The following is a 15323-nucleotide window of genomic DNA, read 5'->3' as shown; positions in this document are numbered from 1 at the left end:
GAGCAAAATGCAATCCATCAGACCACTTTATTTCCATTGTTTAGGAGTCCATGTTTTATGCTCTTTACTCCAAGTTACGCATCTTTGTGCATTTGTGAAGATCGTGACAAACATTATCTGAGACAGGGTCACAGAGGTTTTAATTCAATTCTGTCGTAATTTTCGATGCCATGGTACTGGGATGTTAAGTAACTGTCCCTTTTTAGTGTCCATCTGTCCCTGTCTATGAGCTTCCACTGCTTTGCCAAGACAGTTTCCTGTTTGGCATGTTGTCATCATTTGTGAAACTGTTCCCCTGGCGACAATTAATGCTTTCGCAGTCTTTGTGACCAGTGCGCCTGAATATGCATCGGCAGCATCACCTGATAACATGACTTCTTAATTTGTAGACGGAGGTGCGAGACAAGAACAATGAGAGAGAGGGAGTGAGAGAGACAGAGAGAGAGAGTTTTAGCGGATACCTTGTTTTCAGGATACAGCATACGGAAGAGAGGGACATTGTGTTGGGATGCAGGATATTCTGCACACGGTCGGCAGAATTGTCGCATTGCTGATTGACCTGATAAAAAGGCCGTTGCCTGTTTTCTCTCTCTCCCTTCCCTGAAAATGCTCAGGAATTCCTTAGGCAATTTGCACACCTATCTGTTATGGTTATGGTTTCTCCTGGCCTGGAAGGGTTCAGTATCTCCGCAGAAAAACAGGAAAATAATATATATATATATATAATATATTCAGAATGCCAGTGTTGTGCATGGCCAAAGCATACCACAGAGATATTATTGCATATTGGATGCCATTTCAAGTTTCATTGCCCAATCTGTAACATTCATTTGAAGCGATCAATCAGAAGTTTTCATTTCCATATTGGAATTCCCAACAGTTTATTTGTCATTGCTGCTACAGCAGTTAGGCTCCCAACTTAAATATCGGGTTTGCTTCTGCACCTCGTCTTAAAGTATTCTCATACGGGGCTCATAAAAGCGCTGCAGCACATCTAACACTATGGGAAAGCATCTTTCGGCACGAGCGCCGCACTGTTATTTATACGCGCTGACATTTAATTTGGGTGGGTATGATGAATCCTCCATGTGAAGCCTGTCAGCGTTCGTGTTCCTCCGTTGAAGCAGTTTTACTTGTCTTCTGAGCGTGCATTTCCCCCGAGTGGCAGTGATATCTTTCACTTCTAGGCTGATACTTACCGAATATTTACTGTTTGTCTATGGTATGTTAAGAAGATTAGAAAAAAAATCTATTGTTTTTATTTGAATAAATGACTGCATTAGTGCAGCTCTCGAAGAGAAAGGACCAGTCGCCATTCTTTGATTTACATGTGGTGTTCTCACAATGGAATGTGTCAGATCTTGTGCAGCACTCATACTGTAAGTGAAATGGAAAAATAAATACTTATCTTATCATTGTGCTTGGCTGAGCTGAAAAAACCTATATTCAAAAAGTTATCTTGTTGTATTTGAGTATAGTCAGTATCCACTATAAAATGAGAAAATTAGATTAAACAGTAAAACACATATTTTACATGACACCATATATATTCTCGATAATCTGAAATGGCTAAAATGTGTATATATTGACGTGTTCTTAATTCAGGTATTTTAAAATTGTAGCAGACTGCTTCTGGTATGTATGATAACATTAAATCAGAATTGTTGACTCAATGGGAAGGATATCTTTCTTTTTCTCGGAAATCTGGAAGAGCCAGGTAATGTTGCTAGGCAACACAGGAATGTTAACTACAAATTTCCTGTTGAAGGTGGCGTGTTAACCAAGATGAAAAATACTTCTAACACCTTGCTGAAAATCAAATTTATTCATTGATTTCATTTATTTGGGTAATGCTTCCTTTTAATCACCTAAATATTAGGTATTAACCAAATAAATATGTGGTAAGAAATGCACATAATTGGGGAATTACCACTGTAATTACCTGTATTGCCTCTTCATTCAACTGACATCCTTGTAGTCATCAAAGGTTTAGGTTGGTTATAGCCTCAGTGTAATTGTGTGCTTCCTAAGAATTGAGCTAATGTTTTCTTGGAAACACCTCTATTAGAATGTATGTATTGTCTAATTTCCTAATTTCCTGTGATTACTGAACACACTTTGTCTTGTGCTATGCAGTAACATGTATCATGCGTTGTTTAATTGATTAATATCACTTATTATTTTATTTCCATTTCATAGACTGTGCTACCACATATCACATTTATGCATTGACTTGTGTTGTCAGTAAAATAAAAATAAAACTAGTGAGAGTTTGAGTTCCGCTTTTTTTGATACACTTGTCTACAAGATATGTAAATCAACACCTTTTGCAATAAAATTTACAGGAGCTTTAATGAACTTTACAAGGAACAATGAACTTTATTTTAAATCTCCACAAAGCAATATGAAAAATGATACAATGTTTGATGTATAATCAAACAATTTACACGTGGTTAAAGTGCAGTTCTCAGCTTTTACTAAAGGGTATTTTGGTTTCACCATGTAGACATTACAGCACTTTTTATACACAGTCTCCCATTTCAGGGCATCATAAAGTTTGGGAAAAATGTCTTCACAGGTGTTTATTGATTAGTTGGGTGCATTCAGTTACTTCCTTAGAACAGGAATAAGAGAGCTTTCGGTATCTAGTCTTGATTATAGGTTTGTGATTGCTTTTGCAGTCTGTCATTGCAATTTGTCAACATGAGGACCAGAGTTGTGCCAGTGATAGTCAGAAAGCCATTTTAAAGCAGATAAATCAGAAAACAGTCAGAGATATATGCCAAGCCTTAGGCGTAACAAAACTCAACTGTTTGGACCATCATTAAGAAGAAACAGAGCACTGGTGAGCTCAGCAATCACAAGCGGCCTGATAGGCTAAGGAAGACCACTACAGTTGATGACTGAAGAATTCTCACCATAATGGAGAAAAACCCCCGAACACCTGTCTGACAGATCAGAAACACTATTCAGGAGGCAGGCGTGGATGTGTCAGTGACTACTGTCTGCAGAAGACTTCACGGATATAACTACAGAGGCTACACTGCAAGATGTAAACCACTAGTTGGCTGCAGGATGGCCAGGTTACAGCTTGCTAGGAAGTGCCTAAAAGGACTTGTGGACAGACGTGACCAAGATTTACATGTATCAGAGTGATGGTAAAAGCAAAGTATAGAGGCCAAAAGGAACTTCCCAAAATCCAAAGCACCTGCACCCCGCCGCAGCAGAGGAGACATATCATATCATTCACAACATATCAGGAACATCCCCTCACACATACAGTCTGCATTAAATGCATTTGGCACAGAATAAGTTACGGGCCATCCTGCTTCATTCAAGCTGCATTCTAACCATATCCTGAATAAAGCAACTTCCCACGTTTGCCGCTGTTGGATAAGAGGCTGGCAGAGGAAGCAAAAATGTGAGCTGGAAACAGACGCGCCGGCCATTCCCCGTCAATCCCCTGGAACCGCGCCAGTCCCGAGCTCCCGCTGCGCCCGCCCCAAAAGGAAATGCCCACGTGCAGCGGTGCAGAAGGAAGAGAACTGGCTTTCGCTGGCACGACCGCAGTTTCCCAATGTGGGAACTCGCTTAACGCGGTTAGGCGCGCAAACTGAGCCCGGCGGTCGACAGAACGGTCCGAAAATGAAAATGGCCTTCTTGACCGGCTGATAATTGTGCCTGCAGTTGGAAATTGTCTTGGTGTATTTTTTTTGAGCATCCTTAACCACAATAAGCATGTATTTGTTGCTAAAGGATTAAGTGGTTAAGTGGGTGAACTACTGTCAATATTAATTGAATGGCAATTTTTTTAAACCCTATTCATCAAATTTTTAATGCAGAAAGCAACCAACCTGCCAATGTGTGCCCCTAGTAGACCTGATTTTTTAAAAATATTCATTGTTTGTTTGTTAAATGTATATTGATTTATATATGTGTACTAAAAAGAAGCTGGTTCATTTCTTGTCTAAAAAAAACAACCACTTGTTTACTTATGCTAAAAATTAACTGTCGATTAGAAGCCGACCGACCGAGTGCTAAGTTTGTTTGCCACCTGATTTTATTTCAAGTAATATTAATTACTTGTGTACCACTGGACAATTATGTGCAAGCACAAGGTTAACCAATTACCCGATGCTGTGTATTGGAGTAGATGATAACCGCAACTCTCTCAGGTGAAGTGAATGGATAATTAGTGCAGCAATTGCTACAGTCTAAGCAACTACAATGGTAAAATGCAGTTTCCTTTTTAGTCACTAACAACAGGCTCACATGCTCAGCATGACTCTCTTTTATCATAATAGCATAGGTGGCATTTCTGTTGCCATTGGATGTGCTGGTGTTTGTTTACACACAGCAGCTGCTGTGGTTGCATGGTCACCTGTGCCTGTGCCCAAAGTAAATGCCTGTTACTCAGACTGAGGCAGAGGACCAAATGGTTTCATTTTAAAAGTGCAGTGGCTGCATGATGCGCAGTCAAACGGTCTGCTGTGCATGCGCAGGGGACCGACTATTCGGCACAGTCTGTCTCCCTCTCTTTGCGTGTGTGGTGTGTGTGTGTGTGATGTCTGCCTATCTAATGTGTGTGTGTGTGTGTCGTCTGCCTATCTACAGGACCTTCGGAAAGTATCCAGACCCCTTCACTTTTTCCACATTTTGTTACATTACAGCCCTAAATGTATTAAATTCATTTTTATTCTCATCAGTCTACACACAGTACCCCATAATGACGAAGCGAAAACAGGTTTAGACATTTTTGCAAATTTATTAAAAATAAAAAACTGAAATATGTATGGATTGCTGTTTTTTTTTTCCCATTTTCTTTTTTTTAACGTATGGTCCGCAGTTGGAAGTGTCATATTCCCCATTTTGTAACATGATGTGAATGTATTGCCACCCGGCCCAATATAATGGATAAAATGTTGGAGCCTGCAGAGACCAAATGTGGAGTGCCATTTGTTGTTGGCCCTTTGCCACCAGCTGAAACCAGTCCACAGTTACGGACGCTACGGTTTGTTTAATTTGATGACTCTGTTAAATCATGTTGCCCTGTTTGAATTGTGACTTCTGAGTGAGGCTGCTTGTTCCATTTTAAACAGGCGAGCCTTTGCTTAGGCCGATATTGCTGAGGGGGGAGTTGTTTAAACCGGCCTTTTTGGCACATTGTAATGCCGTTTCGTTTATATTTGTATATGCACTAACCGGCCACTTCATTAGGTACTTGGTAGTACCGGGCATGGTCTTCTGCTGCTGTAGCCCATCTGCTTCAAGGTTCGACGTGTTGTGCATTCAGAGTTGCTCTTCTGCATATCTCGGTTGTAACGAGCGGTTATTTGAGTTACTGTTGCCTTTCTATCAGCTCGAACGAGTCTGGTCATTCTCCTCTGACCTCTGCCATCGGCAAGGCATTTTTGCCCAGAGAACTGCCGCTCACTGGATTTTTCTCTTTTTTGACCATTCTCTGTAAACCCTAGAGATGGTTGTGCGTGAAAATCCCAGTAGATCAGCAGTTTCTGAAATACTCAAACCGGCCCATCTGGCACCAACAACCATGCCACGTTTAAAGTCACTTAAATCACCTTTCTTCCCCATTCTGATGCTTGGTTTGAACTTCATCTTGACCATGTGTGTAGTTGCTGCCATGTGATTGGCTGATTAGATATTTGCGTTAATGAGCAGTTGAACAGGTGTACCTAATGATGTGGCCGGTGAGTGTGTGTGTGTATATATATATATATATATATATATATAAAATAATAATTTAAGAGGAACAGTGTGCTGTATTTCTTGTTATGCACACAGACCAACCTTTGTACACCTGTGTATATTTTCACTAAAATTCTAAATATGCATGTATCTCAAGCTTAAATGTCATTTATTTATTGATTGATTGATTGATTGATTATGGGATGAGAACAGGCAAAATATCAGTAGAAAAGAGTGGTGGAGGTTGGTGCGGTCACAATCTCTCCCGGGCCGGGCAGGAATGGGACAGAACCTCCGCAGGAGCGGGTGGGAATGGTCAGGAACGTTCTGGATGCGGACGGGAATGCTTAGGAATGTTGCAGAGGCAGGTGGGAATGGGTTTTTTTTTTTTTAAAACAGTCCTGCACGGGCCTCTGCTTCACAGTAAATAAACTCAGTTCTGCTCCACGACTGAACAAACGACTGAATTTCAGGCTGAGCGTTCAGTTCGTATTTACACGTGATTCATGGGTCTGGTGTGAATCGTCCGCCATGTGGAGATGCTGTTAGCTCACTGTGCTAACGACCCAGGTCCTACATGCAGCGAAACTATCCAAACTCTCATCCCTTCTCCTGGCACTGACATTACTGTCTGCATGCAGTGAAACTATTCAAACTCTCCTTCCTACTCCTGGCACTGACATTACTGTCTGCATGCAGTGAAACTATTCAAACTCTCCTTCCTACTCCTGGCACTGACATTACTGTCTGCATGCAGTGAAACTATTCAAACTCTCCTTCCTACTCCTGGCACTGACATTACTGTCTGCATGCAGTGAAACTATCCAAACTCTCATCCCTTCTCCTGGCACTGACATTGGTGTCTGTTCTCTGCTGTGGCCTCACAAACACACCCAAATCCACTATAAATAGCACACAAACCCATTGAAAGTAAGTTTGAAGTTTGAAAGTGCTGCTGAATCTTTAAAGACGGTTCAGGGCCTTTAATATCAATGCAGAGTTTGGTAATATTGAAAGCACTGTAGCAAAGTTTGACACAGCCAGAACACAGGCAAAATGTTCGCTAATGACTTCTGTGTTTCATCATTTATGACATATAGGCTACTTATATTCATTACAGTTCCAAGTTAATCTCATTGGTGCATCATTTTAGTTGCACTCCGCAGTATTTTTAATATTGGATAATTAGCGCAAGCATAATTATATATTGCCAGTAACACGCAAACATATCACACAGACACACACGACGGCAGCTCTGTTATAAATAGCTTTATGAAGTGCACAACATGTCTTTAACTCTAGTCATTTAGACTCACGGTTTTTTTAAGTAGCACTAACTTATTTACCAAATGAGCCCTATAACAGCTCTGTGCACCTCCAGATATTTTAGTCTTTTAAAAACCCCATATTGCTGATGAGAGGTTCAGTCAGTGGTGCGTATAGAGCCCTATACTCTTGATATCACAGGCCTATTCAGTGTCATTAGCCAGCTGCGGTCAGGTGTGTGCAGCAGTGCCACGCGATTGGCTGCTCTCCCAGGGTAGGGGGGTGGGGTTTCTGCCCGCCTGCATTGCAACATAACTGCCCACCTAGCTGTTCAGCGGATGGCATCAGAGAGACTGGCTCCTCTGGGGACTGCTTTTCCAGTATTATACTTTATAACTTGCGGCGTGGCAGATAGTGCCTGGATGTCGGGCGATTGTTCACACTTCATTTGTACTGCTCGTTGAAGCCATACCTTCCCCCAAAAGCATTTAAGAAGTCAGCACATCATATCATATCAACACGTCATATTTGTTTGATAGTTTGATGTGATCTTGATAGGCCTAACATGCTATTTTCCACCTTATTTAACATATATACTGGGAAGGGGAACTATCTTGAAAAAAAAAAGCTATTTGAGGAAATTGTAGCATGGTCAGCACTAATATTTCTTTAGGTAAGCTCCTCTGTGTCTTCAGGGGACTGCTAGTTTTTCCCCAGCTGAAAGAATTTGCCGTGGTTTGTGTTCTTCTGTTCTGCCCTACAGTGCCACTGACGAAGCCCATGCCAGGGCTGAGACTTATGTATTTCCTTCTCTCTCTCTCTCTCTTCCCTTCTCCCTCTCTCTCCCCGTCTCTCTCCTACTCCCCCTCAATCTCTCCCTCTTTCCCCCTCTCCATCTTCACTTCTCTCTCTCCCCCTCTCCATCTCCACCTCTCTCTCTCCCCCTCTCTCTCCTCTCTCTCTCTCTCTCTCTCTCTCTCTCTCTCTCTCAGGTTGAATATGGTCATTCTTATGGTTTGAGTCTGGTTGAATTTATCTTTTTAATAGGAATTTTTAAATGATGCAGAAATATTTATAAATGGAGCTACTGTATCCAAAAATAGTATGATGAGAAGGGGACAGACACCCAGTTCCAAGCCCAAACAGAAATTATCCACCAGACTATTTATGTCTCCCCTCTACAAGTACCAGCCTTCTCACCTCGCAAATGTCATATTCATTTGCATTCCCTGGTTTTCCTCCGTTTTCCCAGTCCGTTTGCCCACGGGCCCCACGGTTGTCGAGTACGCTGCATGCTTTCTGAAGCCCCTCCCTCGCGCGTCACCTGGCCCTTTGACGTTTGCCCCCCCTCGCCACGTTCAGATGCTGATACTGCCATTCCTCGGTGCTGGCCTTGACATTTCCCCCGAATCTTCCTGAGATGCATCGACGACTTTTGACAGCAAAGCGTATTTCCCCCTCCCGTACCCCCGATTCAGCACTTTTGCAGCTCTGCTGGAGTACGGTCAATAGCTGTCTCACTTGGCTCAATTTAGTTTGGGTCTCTGCCCTTAATGATATTACAAACCATCTTCATATCATTAAGTAGCTTTTCGCTATTACAGTTTGCTTGTTCAGAGAACAGTTGTGGCTTTGTGTTTGAAACGTGTGCCCTAGACTCACATGGTTATGAGTGTTTGTTTACATTTTAAACAATTCCTGGGTGGCTTAATTAGCCTGGCTATTGAAGCAGATATAATGTGGAACAATGTACAGCATCCAAAATACTTCAGTGTGTTAACGGTATAGTTATTGAATGTTTGAAATTCACATTTGAAATGATTAATTTTATAAGTATAATATACAAAGTGTTCCTCATGTAAAATTTCCAATTTCATGTTTACTATGCTTGTAGCATATTTTTGATGAAAAACATATTTTAACAGAAAGAAACCTGAGGTGCTATTTCTTTATGAAGGGAACTTTGGTAACTGTGATTGTTTCTTGAAGTCTTCAGGTTCAGTTTCAGTTCAGTTTCAGGCGGATCAAGGCAGGTAACATGTATCGCATCAGTGCAAGTAGAGTATAAATGGATGAAGTTACAATATGAGCTGTATCCCTATAGTTGAGAGGAATTGATGTATTATAAGCTGTGCAGAATGTGGGCTAATGGGTGGATATGAGTTCAAGGTAAATTTCATACTTGTATCAGGAAGAATTTCCTTTTCATAAGTTTTGGAAGTTGCTAACGTGTGGACAAAACTTCATAGGCAACGTAGGCTTGACAGATTGCTATATACACTCTAGACAGTAGGCAGAATATTGGGACTGAGTAGGCTGACTGCCCTACTTTTGTCATTGCTCATGTTCTCATTTCTCTCCTCAGAATGATACCGTCGACTAGCAAGACCTTCCTGGTGAACGACCTAGCGGCGGGCCGGGAGTACGACCTGTGCGTTCTGGCGGTCTACGACGACGGGATCACGTCGCTAACGGCCACCCGCGTGGTGGGCTGCGTCCAGTTCAACACGGCCAGCGAGTCCAGCCAGTGCCGCTTCATCCACAGCCAGTTCCTGGGCGGCACCATGATCATCATCATCGGCGGCATCATCGTGGCGTCCGTGCTGGTCTTCATCATCATCCTCATGATCCGCTACAAGGCCTACAGCGCGCCCGACGACGGCAAGGCCAAGGTGAGCGACGTCCACTCGCAGACCAACGGCAGCCAGGCCGCCGGGCTCCGCCGTTCGGCCTCCCGGCCACAGGGGGGCGACGTCCACCGCGAGGAGTCCAAGCAGTGCAAGGCCCTGGTGCTCAAGGTGGACTGCGAGGCCCGGGAGGGCCCGCCGGCCACCACCGCCATCCTGGAGGTGGAGCTCCCGCCCCTGCCCCCCCGGGCCGGGGACAAGGGCGCCCGGCGCGCCAGCCTGGACACCCAGCGCCCGGGCCCCTTCCCCCCCGAGGACGCGGCCACGGACGGCAGCCTGGCCGGCTCCACCATGTCCCTGTGCCTCATCGGGCCCAGCGCCGGCTCCAAGGAGGCCCCCCGGCTCAAGGACAAAAAGGGGGCGCTGGCGAACATTGGGCTGCTGCCCAACGAGCTGGCAAGAACTAGGCACCGGTTCTCCTTCGACGGGGACTACTCGCTCTTCCAGAGCCACAGCTACCCGCGGCGGGCGCGGAGGCACAGGTCCTCCACCCAGCTGGACATGGACTCCTCTCCGCTGGCCAACCGCAAGGTGACCTTCAGCAGCACCGAGTGGATGCTGGAGAGCACCGTTTAGCAGCGTCTGTTAGCCCCGGCCCCGGCCCCGGCCTCACGCAGGGCCCTCCCTCAGGCACGCGGGGAGGGCCGCTGGGCCCCTGGCCCCCACCGGTTCCACACAGCGGTGCCTTATTCAGAGAGATGTACCAGTGGAGGATGCTGCTACATTTTGGTCACATTCATTAAATTCTAACACACATTCCCCCCTACACTCCCCACCCCCTCCCCCCCTGCATCCCCTACCCCTGTTTTGGAGGGGCGGTGGGGGGAGGGGTGCTTTTAGTTTCCCCCCTTTTCTATGTGAAGCTAATAACAGTTGTGGCCAAACGGAAGTGACTGTTTTTTGTTTCCTTTTTACAAAAACAATGACAGCAAATGAAACATCAGAACAGACAGGAAGTGAAAATGGACAGGAAGACACTGGAAAACAACCCCCCCCCCCCCCTTTAATGGTTGCTAAAATACTTTTTGCACAGAAGACACGAGCTCAAAAGACAAGTATCACACCAGTTTTCACAATGAAAGAAAAAAAATACAAGTAGATCTGTACACATGCTGGTTTCATATATTAGCACAGGGGGAAGAGTGCTGAAAGGACTACTAGAACCTGGGAACTCTACATTACGGACTTGGCTGTATGATATTGATAAGTATTGTTTGAAATGTGGCTGTACGATATTAATAGGTATTGTATCTGGCTGGTCTAGATAAAACAACAACAACAACCAGGAAAACAACAGTGACAAAAAAAAAAAAAAAAATCTATATAAATATATTAAAAAATTATCTGTGTATGTGTATAAAAAGTATAAGAAAGTCATGTGCTACATGACTTTTTTTTCAAAGCATTTGAGTGTTGAACACAAGTTTTTACATTAAAAACCTGTGCATCACATCTTCTCCTCCTTATTTAGTATATCAAATTTTGGACCACCTGTCCCTTGAGAAAGGGTATTAAAACGTTTTGTGTGGGTTAACTGCTCCTCGTCTCATTCTCTCTTTTTCCTATTCTGAAGACTGAAGCTTAATACATGCATCGAATAAATAAAAAATATATATGACTAATATGCAATTGTATATAAAGCCAATAAAATAGAAATGGCCAACGATTGTCCTGGCTAAAAAAAAAAAAAAATACCATACATTTCACAGTTTAGATTTTTTGACCAGATTCTTGTCCAGTTCTCTGTCATGATACACAAGTGTTCATGGTGTGATAGTTTTTAATATTATTTTTGATACAATTCCGTCTGTATTTGAACATTCTGGTTACACCCACTGACTGGATGTGTTGCCACCAACAGCTGTGTTTTACATCAGTTCAGAAAAGTCACATTTTCATACACACAGTAGATAAGGGAAAGCACACAGTTTTTGTCCAAAGAATTATTATTATTTTTTTTGTGTTGTTAAATCATCTGAAATATTTCAAAATTACAGTAACAAACAATACCAGTGAAATCAGCAAAAATGCCGGTTATGTCATGAACTACATCACAAATCAAATCAAATCAATGTTTATAAATGTGTGAATAAAGATGATGTTTATATGTTTTTGTGAGTATTCTTCCAGGTATCAATTCCAGGAATAATGTGTGTATTCATTTATCGCTCTCTAAATCACAGTTTTTATTATGAATGGACAAAGTATAAGATCTGTAGCTCATTAAAATTCAGATGATGAGTATGCATTAAATTCATAAGAAATATATAAGTATGTTGTATCATTGTTTTCAACTCCTTCATCTATTTGGTGATTTAAACAGATTTGTGAACAAAAAAAAAAAAAAAAGAATGAAAAGATAATTAGACTGTATGCATATAACTGGAATGATATGACTGGAAGGACAATGGGGGTGAAAGGTCTTGACTGAGGTTTTAAAAGTGTTCAACTACTTTGTTGAGCCTCACAAAGTTTATTTCTGTCGGTGAAGATGATGAAGATCCATCATCATTAAGGCTGGGTGTTTATCACAGAGAATATTGCCCTAAAGCTTGGAGCAGTCATGGCAAAGTTGTTGAAGATGGCAGCAATTACAGGGTGTTTTAAAAAATTCATGAAATTAATTAATACTCTAGCAACAGTAATAAGTGCTTTAAGTTTTTAAAAAATCAGTGATTGCTGCTAGGAATGAGTAAAATGCATTGATAGGCTGGTGCATTTATTCATTTCAGTCCGTTATGGAGAGAAAGAGCATGCTTTTTTGCCATTAAGAATAAAACAGTATTAGAACGTGCTCAAAATGCATTACAAAAATAATAAAACAGGGTTACCATATGTGAATTTTAATTTAAGTTTGTTTTGAGACAACACGCACACTGTGAGGTTTAAGTCTTTGATGGAGCCCCTGTTGTCACCGACAACGTTCCTGTAATGGGAGAAGGAGCGCAAGGCATTAACACCATTGACAGGGGTGAATCTTGATCCCAGCACATTCCAGAATCTGTATACATTGTCACACTTTGTTTCTCCCTGAATTTGGCAATATGGCTAACATGCATAGACCCATAGACACAAAAATGTTATTTTATTTTTTTAGAAAAAAAAAATCACAGAATGGGGGAAAACATGGAAATGGCATGAAAATAATAATAATAATAATAATAATAATAATAATAATAATAATAAACAGGGAAATCATAGAACTTCCAACAAAAAAAAAATTGGCAAAAAAGATGGAATCTGTGACACCAGTGGCCTCTGTGACAAACACCCAGCCATTATCATCATGCCTTGTCCATAACACTTGGGTCTGTTGGAAAGTGAACTTTATACTGAGCTGATAATATGACAAACCACTTGAGAAGAAAAACCTCTGCTCCAGATTGACATGTAGGAACCATGAAAAGTCTTTTGGAATCATACCAAAATTTGTAGTTTATCAACTCACCACACACAGAAGAAAATGTCTAAAAAGTGTGCCAAAATGTACAACAAATCCCAATATGTAACTGCAGTTATGGAAGAACATACTGCATGACAGAATGTAGCAGGACCATTTCAGTATATTTAACTCTTGTGAGTCTTGAGACTTCACAATGAGACTTCAGAGATAGTTGGTTCCACCCAACTATCTCTGAAGTCAGTTAAACTGTATGTACCTGTGCTAAGTCTGAGGTTTTGCAGAAACTGACCTTGGGTTAGTTTTGTGTGTTTTATGTGTAAGGCAAGTTAAAATACATACAATTGCTGGTTAATCTTGTGCCAAGGTCGGTCAAGTAGAAATAGGTGTGTGTAGACCATACCGTTATTGTGTTCACCAGCACACCTAACTCATAGACTTATATAATATTGGATAAAAACTGGTACAGAACTGGTATTTATGCAACTGCTTGCATAAAATGCCTCGCAGGACATCTCTCTGAGTCCAGATAGAACTCTGACAGATGTCAGTGGAGATTCAAAATAATTTGGAGCCCAGCACAATTTCATTATTTAGCTTGCGCAGGGAAAGTAAAATCTAAAAATGGATGCAGTTATTCATATCTCTCTACTTTCCTTGGCTTTCCTTTCCAAATATACTGCTATTGCATTTCTAAGGGAATGGACTAATGTAGCAGGTGCTATTTTGGAACCAGAATGTTTTTACCAGGTTTGTTATCAGGTACAGCACAATACCACTATTGCGACTTGTTAAACAATATAATTTTTGTTTGCACTTATTTTTCCCCCTTTTCAATGAATTATTTCACCTTCTAATCCTGTAATCAGCAAAGAGGCATGGGCGTTAGGTTCAGGAAACAGCAATCTGTGAATTGTTCGCTGATGTGTTGTTTTAATACTTTTTTTGTATTCACAAAAGGCCGATAAATATTTTAAAATGATTCTTGAAAAAAGAAAAACATATTAAAACCTGAGGCTAAATTGGCTTACTTTCCCTCTTGGCTAAACACCTGGTTTTCATTGGGTGGGGTTAACTGGGTGTTAGTTGCTTAACAAAAGCTTTAAGTCCAGCAAAACCCTTTCTACATGTAATATGTAAATGACACTCTTGCCACTGTTTTGTGTGTAAGGCAAGTTAAAATGAAAATGCCTAAGCATTGCCCCTTCTCTGGATCTGGAGAAAGCAATACACTTTTTTATTTTCACAAAAATGAAGAGACTTACTAGAAATGGTTTTATTTCTGGAGCCCAGAGGTACTACAATATTACAACAACTCGTACAGTTAGTATTTGCACTGCTCATTTTCACCTGGATCTCGCCGAACACAGTCGGTAAGTAGGCCTACCGGTAGCTAGCGATAATTAAATAGATTTCAAGCTAAGACGTGGAATTAAATACTTTCTTAATTTGGGTGTAATGTCCAGAATTTTAGACTGCCAGTCTAATGTTAGTGTACCGTAGGTAGCTCAGTGTTACAATGTTTAACTATATGATAATAAAGCCTAGTTTATGTTGCCTTCTTTCATTTTGTGTGGTAGTGTAAGCTTATTGCATGGGACAATCTGCACTGACTGGCTCTAACCTAGCTAGTGATGCAAAATGGTTTATATATGGCATGTCTTATGGATATGAATGTTAATGAGCACAGGATACATGCCCACCTTGTCCTTGTCTGCTGAACAGGTCACAATAATCTAATAGTGTTTATTACAATTTAATGGTTATAATTGGGTTAAGAACTTGAAATAAATATTAAGAAGACAATCATTTTGTCACTTCAGGAGAATATAACCACAATTTGAACCCAATTTCCTGGACCTATATGTTCACTATAACAACAGAGGGGGTGGGTGGGTTTAGACCTTCCAGTTTATGGGTGCATAGGTAATTTCTTACACCAAACACTGTCTGACCCGACAAAAAAATCCCCCAAAATCTGTCTTAGATTTTTTTACCACAACTTCATGTAAAAGTAGCCATGGAAAACCATGGGTGTGGCAACACTGTAAGCCCCATTAAGACTGAATTAAGCACACACTTATTGAGGCTAATGGGCAAAGTTATTCCCACACTGGACATATGGGACTGGGTAGAGCTTCTGTGGAAGACATTGGTCATCCCTGGGTCATCGCTCCCTGAGTTGAAAGGAGATTCCATATTTCACTGATGACACTGATCAGGCTTTGATGCATGTAAATGCATTCTGAAGGCCATCCAAGTCC

At 41.5% G+C, this 15323-nt stretch overlaps 1 protein-coding gene across 1 annotated transcript in view; it reads left to right on the top strand.

Moving 5' to 3' along the window:
- Positions 1-11925, top strand: part of lrfn1 (leucine rich repeat and fibronectin type III domain containing 1) — a 195447-nt gene extending 183522 nt beyond the window's left edge. Inside the window, exon 5 of the mRNA XM_035383818.1 lies at positions 9338-11925. Within this exon, the coding sequence (XP_035239709.1) occupies positions 9338-10235 (898 nt within the window). The 3' untranslated portion in view covers positions 10236-11925. The remainder of the gene's footprint in view (positions 1-9337) is intronic.
- Positions 11926-15323: the final 3398 nt, after the last annotated feature.

This window comes from Anguilla anguilla, chromosome 12 (genome assembly GCF_013347855.1).
Source record: "Anguilla anguilla isolate fAngAng1 chromosome 12, fAngAng1.pri, whole genome shotgun sequence".
In the NCBI taxonomy this organism is placed as follows: Eukaryota; Metazoa; Chordata; class Actinopteri; order Anguilliformes; family Anguillidae; genus Anguilla; species Anguilla anguilla.
The sequence above is the reverse complement of the archived record's forward strand: the minus strand, read 5'-3'. Positions and strand labels throughout refer to the sequence as shown.